Source organism: Danio aesculapii, chromosome 13 (genome assembly GCF_903798145.1).
Source record: "Danio aesculapii chromosome 13, fDanAes4.1, whole genome shotgun sequence".
Lineage (NCBI taxonomy): Eukaryota > Metazoa > Chordata > Actinopteri > Cypriniformes > Danionidae > Danio > Danio aesculapii.
Window position 1 is genome coordinate 46351397 of NC_079447.1, and position 17369 is coordinate 46368765.

Here is a 17369-nt window from a genome sequence, read left to right on the forward strand (position 1 = left end):
CAGGGTGCAGCTTTAAAATGGTTCTCTTCTCACTTGAAGGATAGTACTGTCTCAGTCAGTCTAGGTGATCACTCATACTCCACTGCTCCTCTTGTCTGTGAGGGTAACTCAAAGCTCCATTCAGGGACCCATTTTATTCTCTCTTTATTTGCTGCCATTGAGCTCCATTTTTGAAAAAATTGGGATTCATTATCACTTGTGTGCAGATTATTCACAAATACATTTCCCATTGAAGCAAGATAATTGAAGTGCTTTGCAGTTTATTCATGATTCATGTCTGACAGAGAATAATTTTGGTTAGCAAATAATTTTCTCCAACTAAATGAGGATAACACAAAGATGATCATAATTGGAAATTAGAGTCTTATTAATAATTTTTTATGACTACTTAGGTTTGTTTCCAGGGATTAAACTGTTATACGTAAAAAAAAGGAGAAAAAAATATCAGTGTCCACTTTGATTTTGACCTCAAATTTGACCGTCAAATTCATGCTGTGGACAAAACATATTTTTCCCCCATTTAAGATCAATTTCAAAATTGAAGTCCAACCTCACATTTAATGATTTCAAGAGTTCACACAGCTGATGATTGATGATAAGGCATGTTTGGCATGCTGTCCCGGGAAAAAGCCCTGAGCTCAGAAAATCCTTGAGCCCGGTGCTCCCTCCCATTTCATCGGGAGAGAGGGGAGTCTGAGCTCAGTTAGGTCTCAAGAGCTTGCCTGATATTGTTGGTTCAGCTTATTATTATATTAAAGGTTTCCATGGCGGAATGAACCGCCAACTGTACCAGCAAATGTTTGTGCATTGAAGCCTACACGTAGCACTAAATGCGCATATACTGTGCCAACTCGGTTCATTCAATTCATCTATACCACATGTCTTTAGACTGTGGGAGGAAACCGGAGTACCAGGGGGAAACCCAGACAAGCATGGGGAGAACATGTAAACTCTGCACAGAAATGCCAACTGGCCAAGTCAGGATTTGAACCAGTGACCTTCTTGTTGTGCGGCAACAATGCTAATCACTAAGGCGCCATGCTGACCTATCCTAGATTAATCTAGGGAAAAGGGGGAGGAATAGGAGTGGATGGGGGAATTCTTCAAGACAAAGATGGCTAAAGCAAGAAAATCTGGTTATTTTTTGTGAGTTTGGATTCATCTGATTGGCGAATCATGTGATAGCTAATGAGGGACCAGTTGTGGTCACTCATAAGCATGTGATCCTTTCATAATAAATTTATAAATAAACTTTACTTGGAGAAGGTTTATGCTTTCATATCATCTTGTTAGGACTATTGCAATGTGCTCTATTTCAGTACTCCTGTATTAATCAACCTGTATTGGCTAGCTATTTGCTACAGTATTCATTACTAAGAGCGGTGGTACGTTTTAAGGCAGTGCATGGTCTATCACTGGACTTTGTCACTGACCTAAACAGCAAATCTTCAAGAATCTCAACTTCTGACAATTCCATGATCTCGCCTAAAATGTAGAGATGATAGTGAATTGGCAATATATTTGGCAATAATAAACCATCCAAGAATACAAAAGAACTTTGGCCAGTGTTTATGTGTGTGTGTGTGGATCAGTTTCCGGTTAAGACAACTAATCAGAACAAGACAGTAAACCAAAAAGAAACACAAAGAAATTACACTCAATAAGGCTTAATCTGAATCTTTTGATCAGATTGTTTCTTTTTCAACAGCTGTAATTTTTTTAAAACTCTACAAAGGTCATATTTTAGCTCAAACAAGTTAATCCCTAAATTGTCTTGCTCTGTGGTAACTCCTAGGCTCTGGAATTTCCTTCCTCTGACAATTAGATCTTCTTCAACTTTAGAAGTATTTCAGATAGTGCTTAAAACATATCCCAACTTCCCCCCCATCTTGTTTTATTGCCTAGTAGCCGTTAGTTCAGATTGTTTTTATTTTAACTTTGCCAGTGCAGTACTTTGGATCCAGTCATGGTGTTTAAAGTGCTTTATAGACAAAATTGAGTCGAGTTGAGTTGAAATTGGTTGCAGAGTTTATATAATGCCACTGAGACATCAGTGATAGGTCTCTGATGGGGTAAACTCAGTTGGCAACATCAGCAAACTGCTAGTTCCATTCCAAATGCATTTGAGGACTGATGTACTGCCTATCCAAATTACAGAATGACGCAGAGTTAGCTCAAATTGTTCCTTTCTGTCAACATTTCCAGCAAGAACTGCAGCTGCCAATCCTAGTCAATGAACAGTTATCACCTTTAGTGGAACTACTCTTGCTTACCCGCACAAAGTCAACATGAGTAGGCCCTGGTCGGTTGATGTGAGCAGGCCCTGTGTGACGGCTCAAGTGTTTCTCGCTCTCTCTCTCTCTCTCCAGCTGTCATTTCTTAGGTCAATCAGTTTCAGCTCCTCAGTGGTTGATCATGATGTCAATCATCATTACCCCTCATTAACTTCCAATTCCTTAATTACGTACATAACCAATCAGAAGTGAAGTTCCCCGTTTAAAAGACTCTTGTAATGTACTGTGTTTTTATATAGCACATTTACGGCCATACACCCAAAGCGCTTCACAATCATGAGTTGGGGGGCGGGGGGATTTGTTCTCTCCACACCACCACAAGTGTTCAGCATCCACTTGGTTGATGCAACGGCAGCCACAGGACAATGGCGCCAATGCACTCACCACACACCAATTCATGGGGATGACTAAGAGGCCATGATAGTTGAGGGCAGAGAGGGAATTTGACCAGGACACCAGGGTTACACCCCTACTCCTTACGAAAAGAGCCATGGCATAATGACCACAGAGAGTCAGAACCTCGGTTTATCGTCTCATCTGAGAGACAGCACCCACTGACAGTACAGTGTCCCCTTCACATTTACTGGGGCATTAGGACTCACACAGATCACAGTTTGAGCCCCCCTGCTGGCCTCACTAACACCACTTCCAACAGCAACCTAGTGTTCCCATGTGGTCCCCCCACAGGGACTGACCAGGCTCAGCCCGGCTTATCTTCAGTGAGTAACCAGTCTTGGGCTGTGATATGACTGTGGTGTGGAAGGTCGCAAGCTTGCTTTCAATTGCTCTTGCTGAGTTGTTTTTCGAACTCTGTTGTGCTTACTTGAACATTTTTATAGACTACTATGCAAGTTGTTTTACAAAATGTTCTAATTATGCTTTTGCTCTGGTTGCCAGATCCAAGGCTCACTGGGATTTTAAAGGAAAGGGTAGATGCTGCTACACGTAGTATTTGCAATATGTTGCTAGACACCCTAGATTAGAAGTGTGTGCCGCTCACTGTAAGTTTTGTTAAGTCTTTTGGATAGTATGATAGTTTAGTTAGGGTGTGAAAATGCTAAAGACTTTTCTTTTTTCTTTCTTTTCTTAGTTTAGAGATTGTCGGTTCAAGTTAGTGTTTTGTTAGTTATTTTCTTAGTCGCTTTCGTTCCTCTTTCACTTTATTGCAACCATGTATTGCCAATTACTGTCTATTTGTTGCAATCTTTATGTTGTATATATTTTGTTATACGTTTCACCTCGTAAATAACTTCACATTTATATTTGGTTGTTTGTCTGCTCTTTTGCCACTACCACTCATAAAATTCACAAATTAAACATTGTTTTAACCCTAGGTTTAAAACCTTAAGGAATTGTAACACTCTGGTATGGAAAGCATGATGACTCTCTTCCATCTCTCTTCCAAGATACTCTTCCATCTCTCCCATAGTAAAGTCTTAGAGCAAACCCCCCCAAAAATATTGGGTTGAAGATCAATTTGGGGTATGTAATCTAACTAAACAGTAATCAACAAGAGAATTTACAAGTTGGTGTGAGCAGACAGAGTAGAAGCGGACAGCCATAAACAGTAATCCAGGCAATGGCCAGGGACAACAGAATTTAATCATAGATTATATTCCAGACAGAGGTTGGGCTGGCAGCAAGCAATCAGATACAGGGTTACAAACAGAGATCAAGGCAATCAGCAAACAATCCGTAAACGAGAGAAGAGTCCAGTTGGCAATAGTAAATAATCCAACAATACAAAATAATTCTAAACTCTGAAATGGGCCAGTGTTATATGAGTGTGTACAGATCGGTTTCAGGTTAAGACAACTAATCAGAACAAGACACATACAGTAAACCAAAGAAACACATGGATACTTAAACTAAGGTATAATCAGAATCTGTGGCGCAGATTGTTTCTTTTTCCACAGCTCTAATTATTTACAAAGGCCACCTTTTGGCTCAGAGCTTCAGAGAGTCCATACAACTGTTTTAAATCTGATGATGTTACAGAAATTTTAAGTTGAAGTTCCATTTACTTGTGCATGCTCCAAGCTTGTTTCTATGGGAAGTACTAAGTGACTTAAAACTCCCCATTGCAACCTTGTAACTGATCTCACCCATCATAAACATGTTATTACTCACACCGGCTTGAAATTTTGACTTGAGAGTACATTCATTTGTCACCTTTGATTACGCTGATGTTCTTGCATCAACGACTTGCTCGGGCTTGCCTCTTTGGGCTATTTGAAACAACCTTGAACTTTGCAAGACCACTTTTAATAACCATTGTCACAATTAAACCTAAAAAAAACAAGTATGTGAACTTTCAAGTCTTCAATCAGCTTGATCACACAACTTGCGAAGCTCCAAAACCAGTGTGATTCTTAATAAACCTTGTCACATGGCTACTCATGGCACAGCACATCCTCCACCCTATTCAATCACTTTCCTTCAGTTTGGATCCATGGAAGGATGGATGGATGAATGAATGGATGAATGAATGGATAAATAGATGGAGGGGTGAATGGATGGATAAATGGATGGATGGATGGAAGGACGGATGAATGGATGAAAGGATAGATGAATGACTGAATTGGAGGATGGATGAAGGATAGATGGATAAAGGATAAATGGATGGGTGGGTGGATGGGTGAATGAATGGATGGATGAATGGATAAATGGATGGATGGGTGAAAGGATAGATGAATGACTGAATTGGAGGATGGATGAAGGATGGATGGATAAAGGATAAATGGATGGATGGGTGAATGGATGGATGAAAGGATGGATGGACCAATGGACAAATGGATAAATGGATGGAGGGGTGGAGGGATGGATGAATTGATGAATGAATGGATGGAAGGATGCATGTATAGATGGATGGATCCAAGGATGGATGGATCAATTAATAAATGGATGGAGGGATGAATAGATGGATGATGGATGAATAAATGAATGAATGAATGAATGTATGAAATGATGGATGGATGGATGGAATGATGGATAAATGGATAGAGAGGCAAATGGATGGATGGACAGTGGATGGATGAATGAATAAAAGGATGCATGAACAAATGAATGGATTGGATGGATGGAAGGACGGATGAATGGATGAAAGGATAGATGAATGACTGAATTGGAGGATGGATGAAGGATGGATGGATAAAGGATGAATGGATGGGTGGGTGGATGGGCGAATGAATGGATGGATGAATTGATAAATGGATGGATGGGTGAATGGATGGATGAAAGGATGGATGGATGAATGAATGGATGGATCAATGGACAAATGGATAAATGGATGGAGGGGTGGAGGGATGGATGAATTGATGAATGAATGGATGGAAGGATGTATATATGGATGGATGGATCCAAGGATGGATGGATCAATTGATAAATGGATGGAGGGATAAATAGATGGATGGATGATGGATGAATAAATGAATGAATGAATGGATGAAATGATGGTAGGATGGATGGATGGAATGATGGATAAATAGATAGAGAGGCAAATGGATGGATGGACGGTCGATGGATGAATGAATAAAAGGATGCATGAACAAATGAATGGATTGGATGGATGGATGTTAACTAGATTAACAGATGGATGGATGGATGGATGGATGGATGGATGGATGGATGGATGGATAGATGGATGGATGGACGGATGGTCTAATGCATGGACAAATGAATTGAGGGGTGGGCGGATGAATGGGCGGACTGATAGGTGGATGGATGGACAAATGAATGAATGAAAATAAGCCAATATAGAACAGCGAATTAGCAACATAAACACACACAGAGCCTCCCATCATATTCAGCAGCATCAGCCTGAACATCATTCAAGGTATAAGTACTTACTGACCTTCTGTAGTCTTTTTGATTGATTCGGAATGAAATGTCTGAGGTCAAAATATACTGCTTATCCTATTAAAACTGGCCAGGTTTTCTTTTTATAATGCCACAGTAACAGGATCAATAATGAAAATGCTTCTGAATGTCATGGAAGAGACTCGGTGCTCATTGAGCCAGCGTTTCAGTAATCCATATGAAACTATAGCAGACCTGTTTTGTTAAATGCCATACCAGTGCCTGTGAAGCAAGAATAACTCACTGCCTTTTCTTCACACTCGTGTCATATGGCTGTAAAGCTCTCAGACATCTCTCGGACAGCAAATGCTTTACTCCCAGGAGTGTAAGAAATAAACACAGGGAAATCAATACTTCGATAATGCAGCAGTATCTGATGTCTATGTTTAAGTTTGCTTGTACACCGCCCTAAAGAGATTTTAATATTCATTTATTATATATTTCATTTCAAACCTTCTGCATCCCCAAATAAACTTTTCCGTTCATTCATAAAGATGTCTGTGCCCTCTCACAGTTCTACCGCAAAGATATTTGATATTTGAGTCCAGACAATCGCTTCTTGTTTACTTATGGGGCTTAAAATATGCCAAAAACAATCTGAATTTGAATTGTAATTTAAATTATTAACATTTGTAATTTAATAAACTGAATATTACATGTCATTTGTTGTATTTGTATTTCTTAATTTGTATTTGAACTTCTTAACTTGAATAGAAAGCATCTAAAATTTAAGACCACTGAATGTTTTAGAGCAGATTAGCATAGACAGATTTTTAAACTTAATTTTTGTTCTCAATTCCTAGACTGCAGATACACAGAAGACTTATTTTAATACACACTCACCGGCCACTTTATTAGGTACACCTTACTAGGACTGGGTTTGACCCCCGTTTGCCTTTTGAACTGCCTTAATCCTTTGTGGCATAGATTCAATGAGGCATTTTAAATATTCCCCATAGATTTTCATCCATATTGATATGATAGCATCATGTAGTTGCTGCAGATTTGTTGGCTGCACATCCATGATGAGAATCTCCCGTTCCACCACATCCCAAGTGTGCTCTATTGGATTTTGATCTGGTGACTGTGGAGGCCATTTAAGTACAGCAAACTCACTGTCATGTTCAAGAAACCAGTCTTAGATGATTCGCACTTTATGACACTGACCGTTATTCTGCTTGAAGTAGCCATCAGAAGATGGGTAAATGGTGGCCATAAAGAGATGGTTAGCAACAATACTCAGGTAGGCTGTGGGGTTGACACGATGCTCAATTGGTACTACATAATGTGCTAAGAAAATATCCCCCACACCATTACACCACCACTACCACTGGTGGCTAGTTGTATCAACTGTTGATACAAGGCAGGATGGATACATGGTTTCATGTTGTTAATGCTAAATTCTGACCCTACCATCCGAATGTCGCAGCAGAAATTGAGACTCATCAGACCAGGTAACGTTTTCTCAATCTTCTATTGTCCAATTTAGTGGGCCCGTGCAAAGTAGCCTCAGTTTCCTGTTATTAGCTGAGAGGTGTAGCACCTGGTGTGGTCCTCTGCTGTAGTCCTCAAGGTTCAACATGTTGTGCATTCAGAGATGCTCTTCTGCATACCTCAGTTGTAATGAGTGGTTATTTGAGTTACTGTTGCCTTTCTATCAGCTCGAACCACTCTGGCCATTCTCCTCTGACCTCTGTATGCCACGTTCAAATTCACTTGAATCACCCCATTCTGATGCTCGGTTTGAACTGCTGCTGATCGTCTTGACCATGTCTACATGCCTAAATACATTGAGTTGCTGCCATGTGATTGGCTAAATGAAAATTACATTAACAAGCAGTTGGACAGTTTGACCTAGTAAAGTGGCCGGTGAATGTACATAAAATGGCTAATTTTGCCAAACAGATAGAAGTTTGCATACTTTGAACAATAAAAGGATGATCACACAAGATTGAGCAGTTCACTTCCATGTGCAATCATAGGTATCTATTAAAAGACATATGTTTAATTTTACATTAGGCTATATGTAGATAAAAAACAACTATTTTTATTATCGTTTATGCCAGAGGTCAGAGGAGAATAGCCAGATCGATTTGAGCTATTAGAAAGGCAACAGTAACTCAAATAACCAATCGTTACAACCGAGGTATGGAGAAGAGCTCTCTGAATGCACAACACGTCAAGCCCTGAGGCGGATGAGCTACAGTAGAGGAAGACCACACCGGGAGCCACTCCTGTCACCAAAGAACAGGAAACTGAGGCTACAGTTCACACAGGCTCACCAAAGTTGGACAATAAAAGATTGGAAAAAGTTGCCTGGTCTGATGAGTCGATTTCTGCTGCAACATTCGGATGGTAGGGTCAGAATTTGGCGTCAACAACATGAAAGCATGGATTCATCCTGCCTTGTATCAACATTTCAGGCTGCTGGTGGTGGTGTAATGGTGTGGGATATTTTCTTAGCACACTTTTGGCCCATTAGTAGCAATTGAGCAACATGTCAACCCCACAGCCTACCTGAGTATTGTTGCTGACCATGTCCATCCCTTTATGGCCACAGTGTACCCATCTTCTAATGGCTACTTCCAGCAGGATAACACGCCATCTTATAAAGCATGAATCATCTCAGACTGGTTTCTTGAACATGACAATGAGTTCACTGTACTCAAATGGCCTCCACAGTCACCAGAACTCAATCCAATAGAGCACCTTTGGGATGTGGTGGAACGGCAGATTCACATCATGGATGTGCAGCCAAAAAATCTGCAGCAACTGCGTGGTCTATCATGTCAATATGGAGCAAAATCTCTGAAGAATATTTCCAGTACATGTTGGATCTATGCCACGGAGGATTAAGGAAGTTCTGAAGGCAAAAGGGCCAGGTAGGTGTATGTTTATCATTACAACTATGCAGCATGTGGGTTTTGAATTGCCCTTCATGTAATTAATATAACTGAATCATAACAGTTTAAATGATGATTAACAGCAAAGTTTGTTCTCTGCTTTTTTTTTTTTTTTTTGAATGTTGTACAATACACAAGTTACAACAATATACAAGTTATACAATAAATCTTGTCCTTCCACAGACATTTAATTAATACCAACCCCATCTAGATAATATAGCATCCATTTTGTTACAGAACATGTACATAATGCTGATGCAGCTAATAGCAGGAATAAACATCCTGATATTATTTCACTGCGGTTTTAACAGCTACTGTTGTTATTTCATCGCCAGCCCGGTGAAGTAATCTTATTGCTCTCTTGCAGCAGGTTTGTGTAATTTCAAACCTGCTTTGGTGAAGCAGAAAAGCAAATTATTTGCGAGCTGTAAAGCATCTATACTCACACATCAAGACCAAGGACAATTTTATTCACGGAGCATAATAGAGTTCAGGTAAAGCCTTCTGCATGCTGGTCTCACTAGGGATGGACTCACAACTTGGTGACAACTGCAAACTTTTGTAAATAGAGGAATATGTGAGGACAAACATTAAAGGGCACCTATTTTACCCCTTTTTCAAGATTTAATATGTCTTTTGTGTCTCCAGAATGTGTCTGTTACGTGTCAGAGATCTCTGTAGCCTTCACATAGATAAACAGCACAGTGACAGACAAGAATAAAGCAGATCTCCCTTACTACAGTTAGAACTTTCCCAACTGTTATTTGATATATTTGTTATATTGTGGAGTTAATTCAAGCCTTTCTGCAACGATGCGTCACACACAATGATAAAACTTATATGCGTGCACACACACAATTAGCTTAATACTTGATTTCATTTATGCAGCCTATATATTTTTGGTGATCCTCAATCTGAGATCTGCAGTCACAAAGTAAAATAGTCAGAGCAAGTGATTTGTTGCCTAAATAATCAGTGTGATCAATTGCATCTCAATTTGTTCTGAGAGTACTTCGTCTCTCTTTTGAGTATTGATTTAAATTCCTTTGGGATGAGATTAGTTTACTAGATGAAGTTTACTTAATGCGTTTGTTTCACGCACATCCTCTGTGATTTTCAAGCAATACTTTATCCTGAAATAAACTTCAAGGTTTCAATGTTAATATCATTTAGTCATGCTTTTTTTTTTTGCCAGTGAACATGACAAGTTATATTCCAAATTGAAAGATTTTCTGTAGTTGATGAATTGTACTTCAGTTCATTCCTCACACACTGCTTTCACAAGACTTTAGCCTTGGAAAAGAGTGCAGGTTCCATGTAGACTGCAGTTATGGCACCTTTTATGGTGTTTTATTTAAATTTGATAGTTCAGAGATGTTTAGATGTAAAAACTTCTAAATTTAATTTAAAGTGTTCTTCAAAACAGAGCATTTTTAGCAGTCACATGTGTGTAGGTTCAGTAATTTAACTTTTATGGCAAAGAATATGTTCTTTTTATGATCTTTAAAATGAAATAACTCAGCATAAACATAGAAGTCTGAGAAAAATGCTTAATTTCCGACAGCAGGTTTTATTTTTGCATCTGAACTGAAGTTAAATCATTCCGAGAGAGATCTGAACCTATGCTGTTTTGCTTTTAACAAAGGAAGCGTCAAGTATGACCCTTAAAACAAGACTAAGTACTTTTTTTTACATATTTTAAATATACTATCAAAATCAGTGGAAGGTTTGCAATCTTTTCATTATATGTTTACTCTGTTTGAATTAAAATAACAGAATATTATATTATGATCATGTTCACTTGTATAATTTCTGAATGTGCCAAAGAACATATTTTGATTTTGATTTACTTCCTTGGAAGTAAAAACATATTACCCATAGTAATATCATGTACAGATTTACATCAGCAATAATAGGCTTTGTGGTGATTCTACACAGATGCTCATAGTAACAACAGAGATTTTGTTTGAAGTAGCATATAAAAATCATTGACTGTCCCTAGTTGTGGCCCAACATACATTGTATTGAGGTGCAAAAAGTCATTCGTACTGCTAAAATTAAGGTTATAAACTGTAGCTGTTGCTCAACATCATATAAACATAGCAATTTAATAAAGCAAAAGAGGGGATTGTGCTTACCATATTGATGGTGCTTCTGTGCCACTGATCTCCAGAAAGTCATATCTGTCTTCAAGTTGGAAGTCTGTAAACACTAGGGCAATAGTGTCCCCTGGCTCAGCCAGAATACTCCATGTGCAATCCGCATTGTTCTCATACTCTGAAGGAAAGTGTGGACTTGATATAGTTCCTGTTGTTCCTCGTAATGTCCCCCCACATGATCCTTCAGCTGGAGAAAATAGCATAGACGTTTTCAAAAATCTTGCTAAGGTAGAATTAACAAAACTGTATTGTATATTCAATTCAATTCATCTTTATTTCTTTAGTGCTTTTACAGTGTAGATTAGGCCAAAGCAGCTTAACACAGAAGTTCCAGTAAATTGAAACTGTCAGTCCAGTTTTCTATTGGCACTATCCCATTCTCAAGTTGATGGTTGAATACTTCATACTAATACTTTAGCTTACCTTCTCTTAATACTACTGTTAGACCAATCTTGAATGAATGAATGAATGAATGAATGAATGAATCAATCAATCAATGAATCAATCAATCAATCAATCAATCAATCAATCAATCAATCAATCAACAAAACATTTAGTTCTTTGTATATTTGCGCTATTATATATTATATATTGTATATTTGCGCTAATATTGTAAACTTGTTGGTAACACAGTAATTGAAGGGGTGTTTATAATAATGTCATGACAACTTTATAATCATGATATGGACATGAATATGAAGATTATTGTATGCATGCAAATGACAACTGTCATTAAGTGCCATTTACTCCGTTATGTCGTTTTAATTACAAAAGATGACATTGGTTGGGATGGCTTTGTTATGAAAACTTGACATAGACAAAGATATGCTTAAGTTGACATACACTCTAGCCTACACTATACCTATAGATACATGATGTTGATAATATATTCTAAAAACCCTGGGTTATTTAACCCAAATTTGGGTAAAATGTGGACAAACCAAACTACTGTGTTGAATTATTTGTTGAAAAAAAAATATAAAAAAAATTGAGTTGAAGCCAAATTTGGGTTAAAGCAACCCACCGTTTATTATTTATTTTTTGGAATGTAAAGACAACAGATGCCCAAACTAGGCATCTTTTTTTTCTTTTTTACCCAAACAAAGTTGGCCCATGGTAGCCTTTGATTTAGCCCACCATTCCATCTGAGAAAAGAGGGAGAATGGTGGGGATAGTTTAGAGATTGTCATTTTTATTTTTATGTAACCTTTTATTTGTTTGTTTAATTGTTAAGCTACAAAAAAGCTAACTGAAACGAAATGTTTCAATTGAAATGGTCAAAACGAATCAGATTTAGTTTATAATGTACATACTGTCACCCGACGAATAGAGGACAATGCAGAGACTTTGGAGAGCAAATCAAACCAAAGGCAGATTCTGCTTGACTACTGTATTCAGCAATACACTGTTATACATGTATATTTAATTATAAATTATATATATTTATACACACAATATAAATTAATATTAATTATATAAATAGCATTTTTAAAAGTTATACTGCATTAATTAATATAATTCAAAGTAATGTTTTCTATATATTTGTTTGAAAATGTTTGGGCACCCCTGGTAAAGACAGTATTATTTTTACTACGAGCATGCATATTGTATCATAGGCGAAGTATTCCATGAATGTGAAAACTTGTATGAATTTAGCAACTTACCTCTACAAAATGGTACTGGGAAATCCCATGATGCTCCACTTCCTGGGCTCACTATGCAGGTGAGCACTCCATGCCCCTCCAAAACATATCCCATCACACAACTATAGCGGATCTTGTCACCAACATTGTACCTGGTCCCATGGATAATTCCTCTGGGTATCAACCCTGGGTTTCCACATGTGTGACTTGGTAGAACTGAAACGGAAGACAAAAATCAATCAATTAATCAATCCATCAATCAATCAATCAATCAATCAATCAATCGTGTCATGCTAGGCCTTTTCTTAGTTTTTTTCATCATCATGCACAGGCTCTTGAGATGTCTGTGTGAGTGGAAGTCTTCCCTATGAAGCATATATCTCTGAAGCTAGCCCAGCACTCGTACTTGAAATTGCGGAGAAACCCCTACCAGTTAGTTGTATGCTTCTGTGATCATGATGCTGTTTGAAGTTAAATATTTTATGACAACACAATCACAATATGAATGTGCTCTGCGCTTCCTTGTGAAACATTCAAACAAAATCTATACAAACCAAGTGAAAAAAAATGTCTGTCTCTCTGTCAATCAATCAACCAACCAACCATCCAACCAACCAACCAGCCAGCCAGCCAGCCAATCAACCCACCATACAACCCCCCAACCATGTATGTATGTATGTATGTATGTATGTATGTATGTATGTATGTATGTATGTATGTATGTATGTAGTATATATGTATGTATGTATGTATGTATGTATGTATTATATATGTATGTATGCATGCATGTATGCATGTATGTAGTATATATGTATGTATGTATGTATGTATGTATGTATGTATGTATGTATGTATGTATGTATGTATGTATGTATGTAGTATATATGTATGTATGTATGTATGTATGTATGTATGTATGCATGTATGTATGTAGTATATATGTATGTATGTATATATATATGTATGTATGTATGTATGTATGTATGTATGTATCTACCAGTATGTATGTATGTATGTATGTATGTATGTATGTATGTATGTATGTATGTATGTATGTATGTTTGTATGTATGTACCAGTATGTATGTACCAGTATGTATGTATGTATGTATGTATGTATGTATGTATGTATGTATGTATGTATGTATGTATGTATGTATGTATGTATGTATGTATGTATGTATGTATGTATGTATGTATGCATGTATGTATGTATTTATGTATTTATTAATGTATGTATTTATGTATGTATGTATGTATGTATGTATGTATGTATGTATTTATGTATGTATTTATGTATGTATGTATGCATGTCTGTATGCATGTATTACTTAGATACAAACATAAATATTTATTATGAAAAACTTATTGGCCTGACTAAAGTAATCAAGTATTAATACTTAATTCTCCTAAATGTTATAAAACTACTGAAATACACAATGGTGTAATTTGATTAACATGTTCTTCTGAGACTCTGTAAACTTTCATAAGCTTTATGAGTCATGGGAGTGTTCTTGAAGAAGCCATTTCTATTTTTAAAGAAATCATTGTGATCCTCCAAATATGAGAGGTGCCTGGAGGAATGGGCGTAGATGTTATATAACCCCTGTGGCAACTTACACAGCTAAATCTAGAGCTGACATTTAAGAGCTGAATGTTGATTCAGATGCATTCACTGATAAAATATGCTGCAGACAGTCTTGTAGGATTCAGTCAAATGTAGCAGATTTGGTTCTTAACTGGATACAATGGTAATGATGTGAATGCTACTCAGTTGAAATACTTGGGTTAAAAATACCCCAACATATATGTTTGTTAAACAGATTATATATGAGAAATAGCACATTAGGATTAGTGAAATACAGCTTAATATCAATTTTAATGTAAGCGGACCTTGGAGTAAGTAAATAAGTAATGGTGCTTTTGATGGATACAATTGTGATGGTGGGGATTGATGGGGAACACCAGTATCTCTATTTACAGCACTCACTGAGCTTTACTATTGGTATTAAAGAGTATTAGTAAAGCAAGGGCTATGTTCTCCTAGCAGAAAAAAATGCATGTCCGAATCCACTTTTGCTATTTTAAGGATGGATAAATCCGCTCTGCACCACCGCACATGGTATAACAGGGTTGTGCTTATTCTCTTAATGAGTTATAAGTGTGTTTTGAGACTAAACCAATCAGAGTTTCATCTCCCATTTCCACTCCTAGTCATTTGCATCCCACCATGGTGTATTTGCTATTTACATAACAGACTTTGTAAGTGAAAAACTTAACGCTTCACTAGCGAGAAAACAGTTAAACAGCATCTGCAGCGCGAGGATAAAGAACAAGCCTCCTCCATTCGGCCTTCACTTTCACGTTCTCCGCTTCGTGGATGAGGAAACGGTGTACACTATACTGAAAACATTCATTATCCTACAAAATGAACTTAGTTTCTTAAGCGCAAAGATTTGTTTCAAAACTATTTCTGAATTTAGATCTAATTTCCAGCAAATTAATAAATGAACAATAATAATGAAGTGCCGTCAACTTATATACAAACACACGTCCTGTGCGCCACCGGTGGATAAATCTAAGCTTGTTTTAAATAAAACAAATGTAAATATGCATATAATAAATAATACTACTACTAATAACATTATACAAAAGCAAGCTGTCATGAATAAACTGAAAAAAAGCCTCGCGAGAAGAAGAACGCATGAAGGTAGTGTTTTTTTATATTTATGTAGAAAGTAATATTTGTTTGTAATATTTTATTCCTTTAATTCTTTTTCATTTGTGAAGATATTTCTGTATTGCTCTACATCCTACGTGTTTTAAGTAATGTGTAAGCGAGGCGCACAACTGACGCGCTCAGCGCTGGACTTTAGAACTGCTTTCAGCTGGTCTATTTTAGTTCCTCAATAGCTATTTCTAGACCAGAACACCCATGAGTTCACAAAGTGGCGCAAATGGATCTGCTTTTTAAACAATGTAGTGGAAAACGAGAAAATTAAGGTTGTGTCGGTCTAAAAATAGCAACACGTCGGGGCAAACACATCTATTTCGCTGGGTGTATAATAGGGCCCAGTATGTCATTGAGACCTGAACCACACAATTGCTCAGCTGAACAATACATTATGCATGTAATATATATATATATATATATATATATATATATATATATATATATATATATATATCTATAAATCTGTTTAAAAAAATCTTAATTGAGTGAGTTTTTTTTACTTCTTTTTTCCCCTTAAGCGCTCAATGAGGTCCAAGAACATCACTGGTGCTCTGACATTTCCGGCACTGATTAGTGTCTCATAAGATCAACACCTAATTGAGCCTCTCTCTTCCTGTGCTATTGAGAAAGTACTTAAGAGCTGACACTCTTCGTCTAAAACCCATTTCCTTCATCTGAATTGAAGCGACAGATGAGAAAAGCTGAAACCTCCTGGCAGAAAAGGGAACAGATCAGGAGATGAGGAGAATGGCTTACTCTTAGGAAAAAGATGTTTATTCAAGTGTGCTATCAGTATAGCTCCTTTAAACTAAAACTAACAATGTATACTTTCTGTCTACTTTTTAAATAATTCTCTTTGAAATGTATTTTAGGTATACTTAAAATGGCACTTAAGTATCAAAGTTGATTTATACTCAAATTTTTAGCCACTGAGATATTATTAAAACCATAATTATGTATTCTAAGTGTACTTGGCTAGTAGTTTGTTTTACTATTTTTATTGCGTGGGCTATTTTTTGTTTAAAATAATATTAAAGATCTTGTGAATTTAATTAAGTTTTTTTTTATGTCAGTATCAGTAAGTTGTTCTTGATAATATATATAACCTATTTTTGTCCAAAACAGTGTTTAGAAAACACACTACCTGACAAAAGTCTTGTCGGCTATCCAAGTTTTAGGAACAACAAATAATAACTTGACTTCTAGTTGATCATTTGGTATCAGAAGTGGCTTATATGACAGGCAAAGGCCCCTAGATTATGCTTATTTTCCCAAAATAATTCTTTGATTTTAATTATTTAATTAGGACAGTAAGGTCTGACTTTGCTGAGTCAAAAGTCTTGTCACTTAACAGAAATAATGTACAGTATAGAATATAAAGTCATGGTGCAGTGGAATCCCATGAGCTTGGAGGACTGCATCCCATGAGCTTGGAGGACTGCATCCATACATCTCTGCAATGACTCAAATAACTTACTAATAAAGTCATCTGGAAGGGCAAAGAAAGAATTCTTGCAGGAGTTCATCATGCTCAATAATGTTTATGTCTGGTGACTGGGCTGGCCAATCCTGGAGCACCTTGACTTTCTTTGCTTTCAGAAACTTTGATGTGGAGGCTGAAGTATGACAAGGAGTGCCATTATGCTAAAGAATTTGATGTTGCCATCCAGATCTCTTGCATGACCCGATACTGAATGTAACCCCAAACCATGATTTTTCCTATACCGAACTTCACTGATTGCTGTGAGAATCTTGTGTCTATCTAGTACAGATGTATAC

At 37.0% G+C, this 17369-nt stretch overlaps 1 protein-coding gene across 1 annotated transcript in view; it reads right to left on the reverse strand.

The window, feature by feature from the left end:
* The window catches only part of LOC130239330 (CUB and sushi domain-containing protein 1-like), a 551687-nt gene that overhangs the window by 341060 nt on the left and 193258 nt on the right, over window positions 1-17369 (reverse strand). Inside the window, exons 4-5 of the mRNA XM_056470435.1 lie at window positions 12879-13073; window positions 11194-11401 (exon numbers count right to left, since the gene is read on the reverse strand). Of these exons, the coding sequence (XP_056326410.1) occupies window positions 11194-11401; window positions 12879-13073 (403 nt within the window). The remainder of the gene's footprint in view (window positions 1-11193; window positions 11402-12878; window positions 13074-17369) is intronic.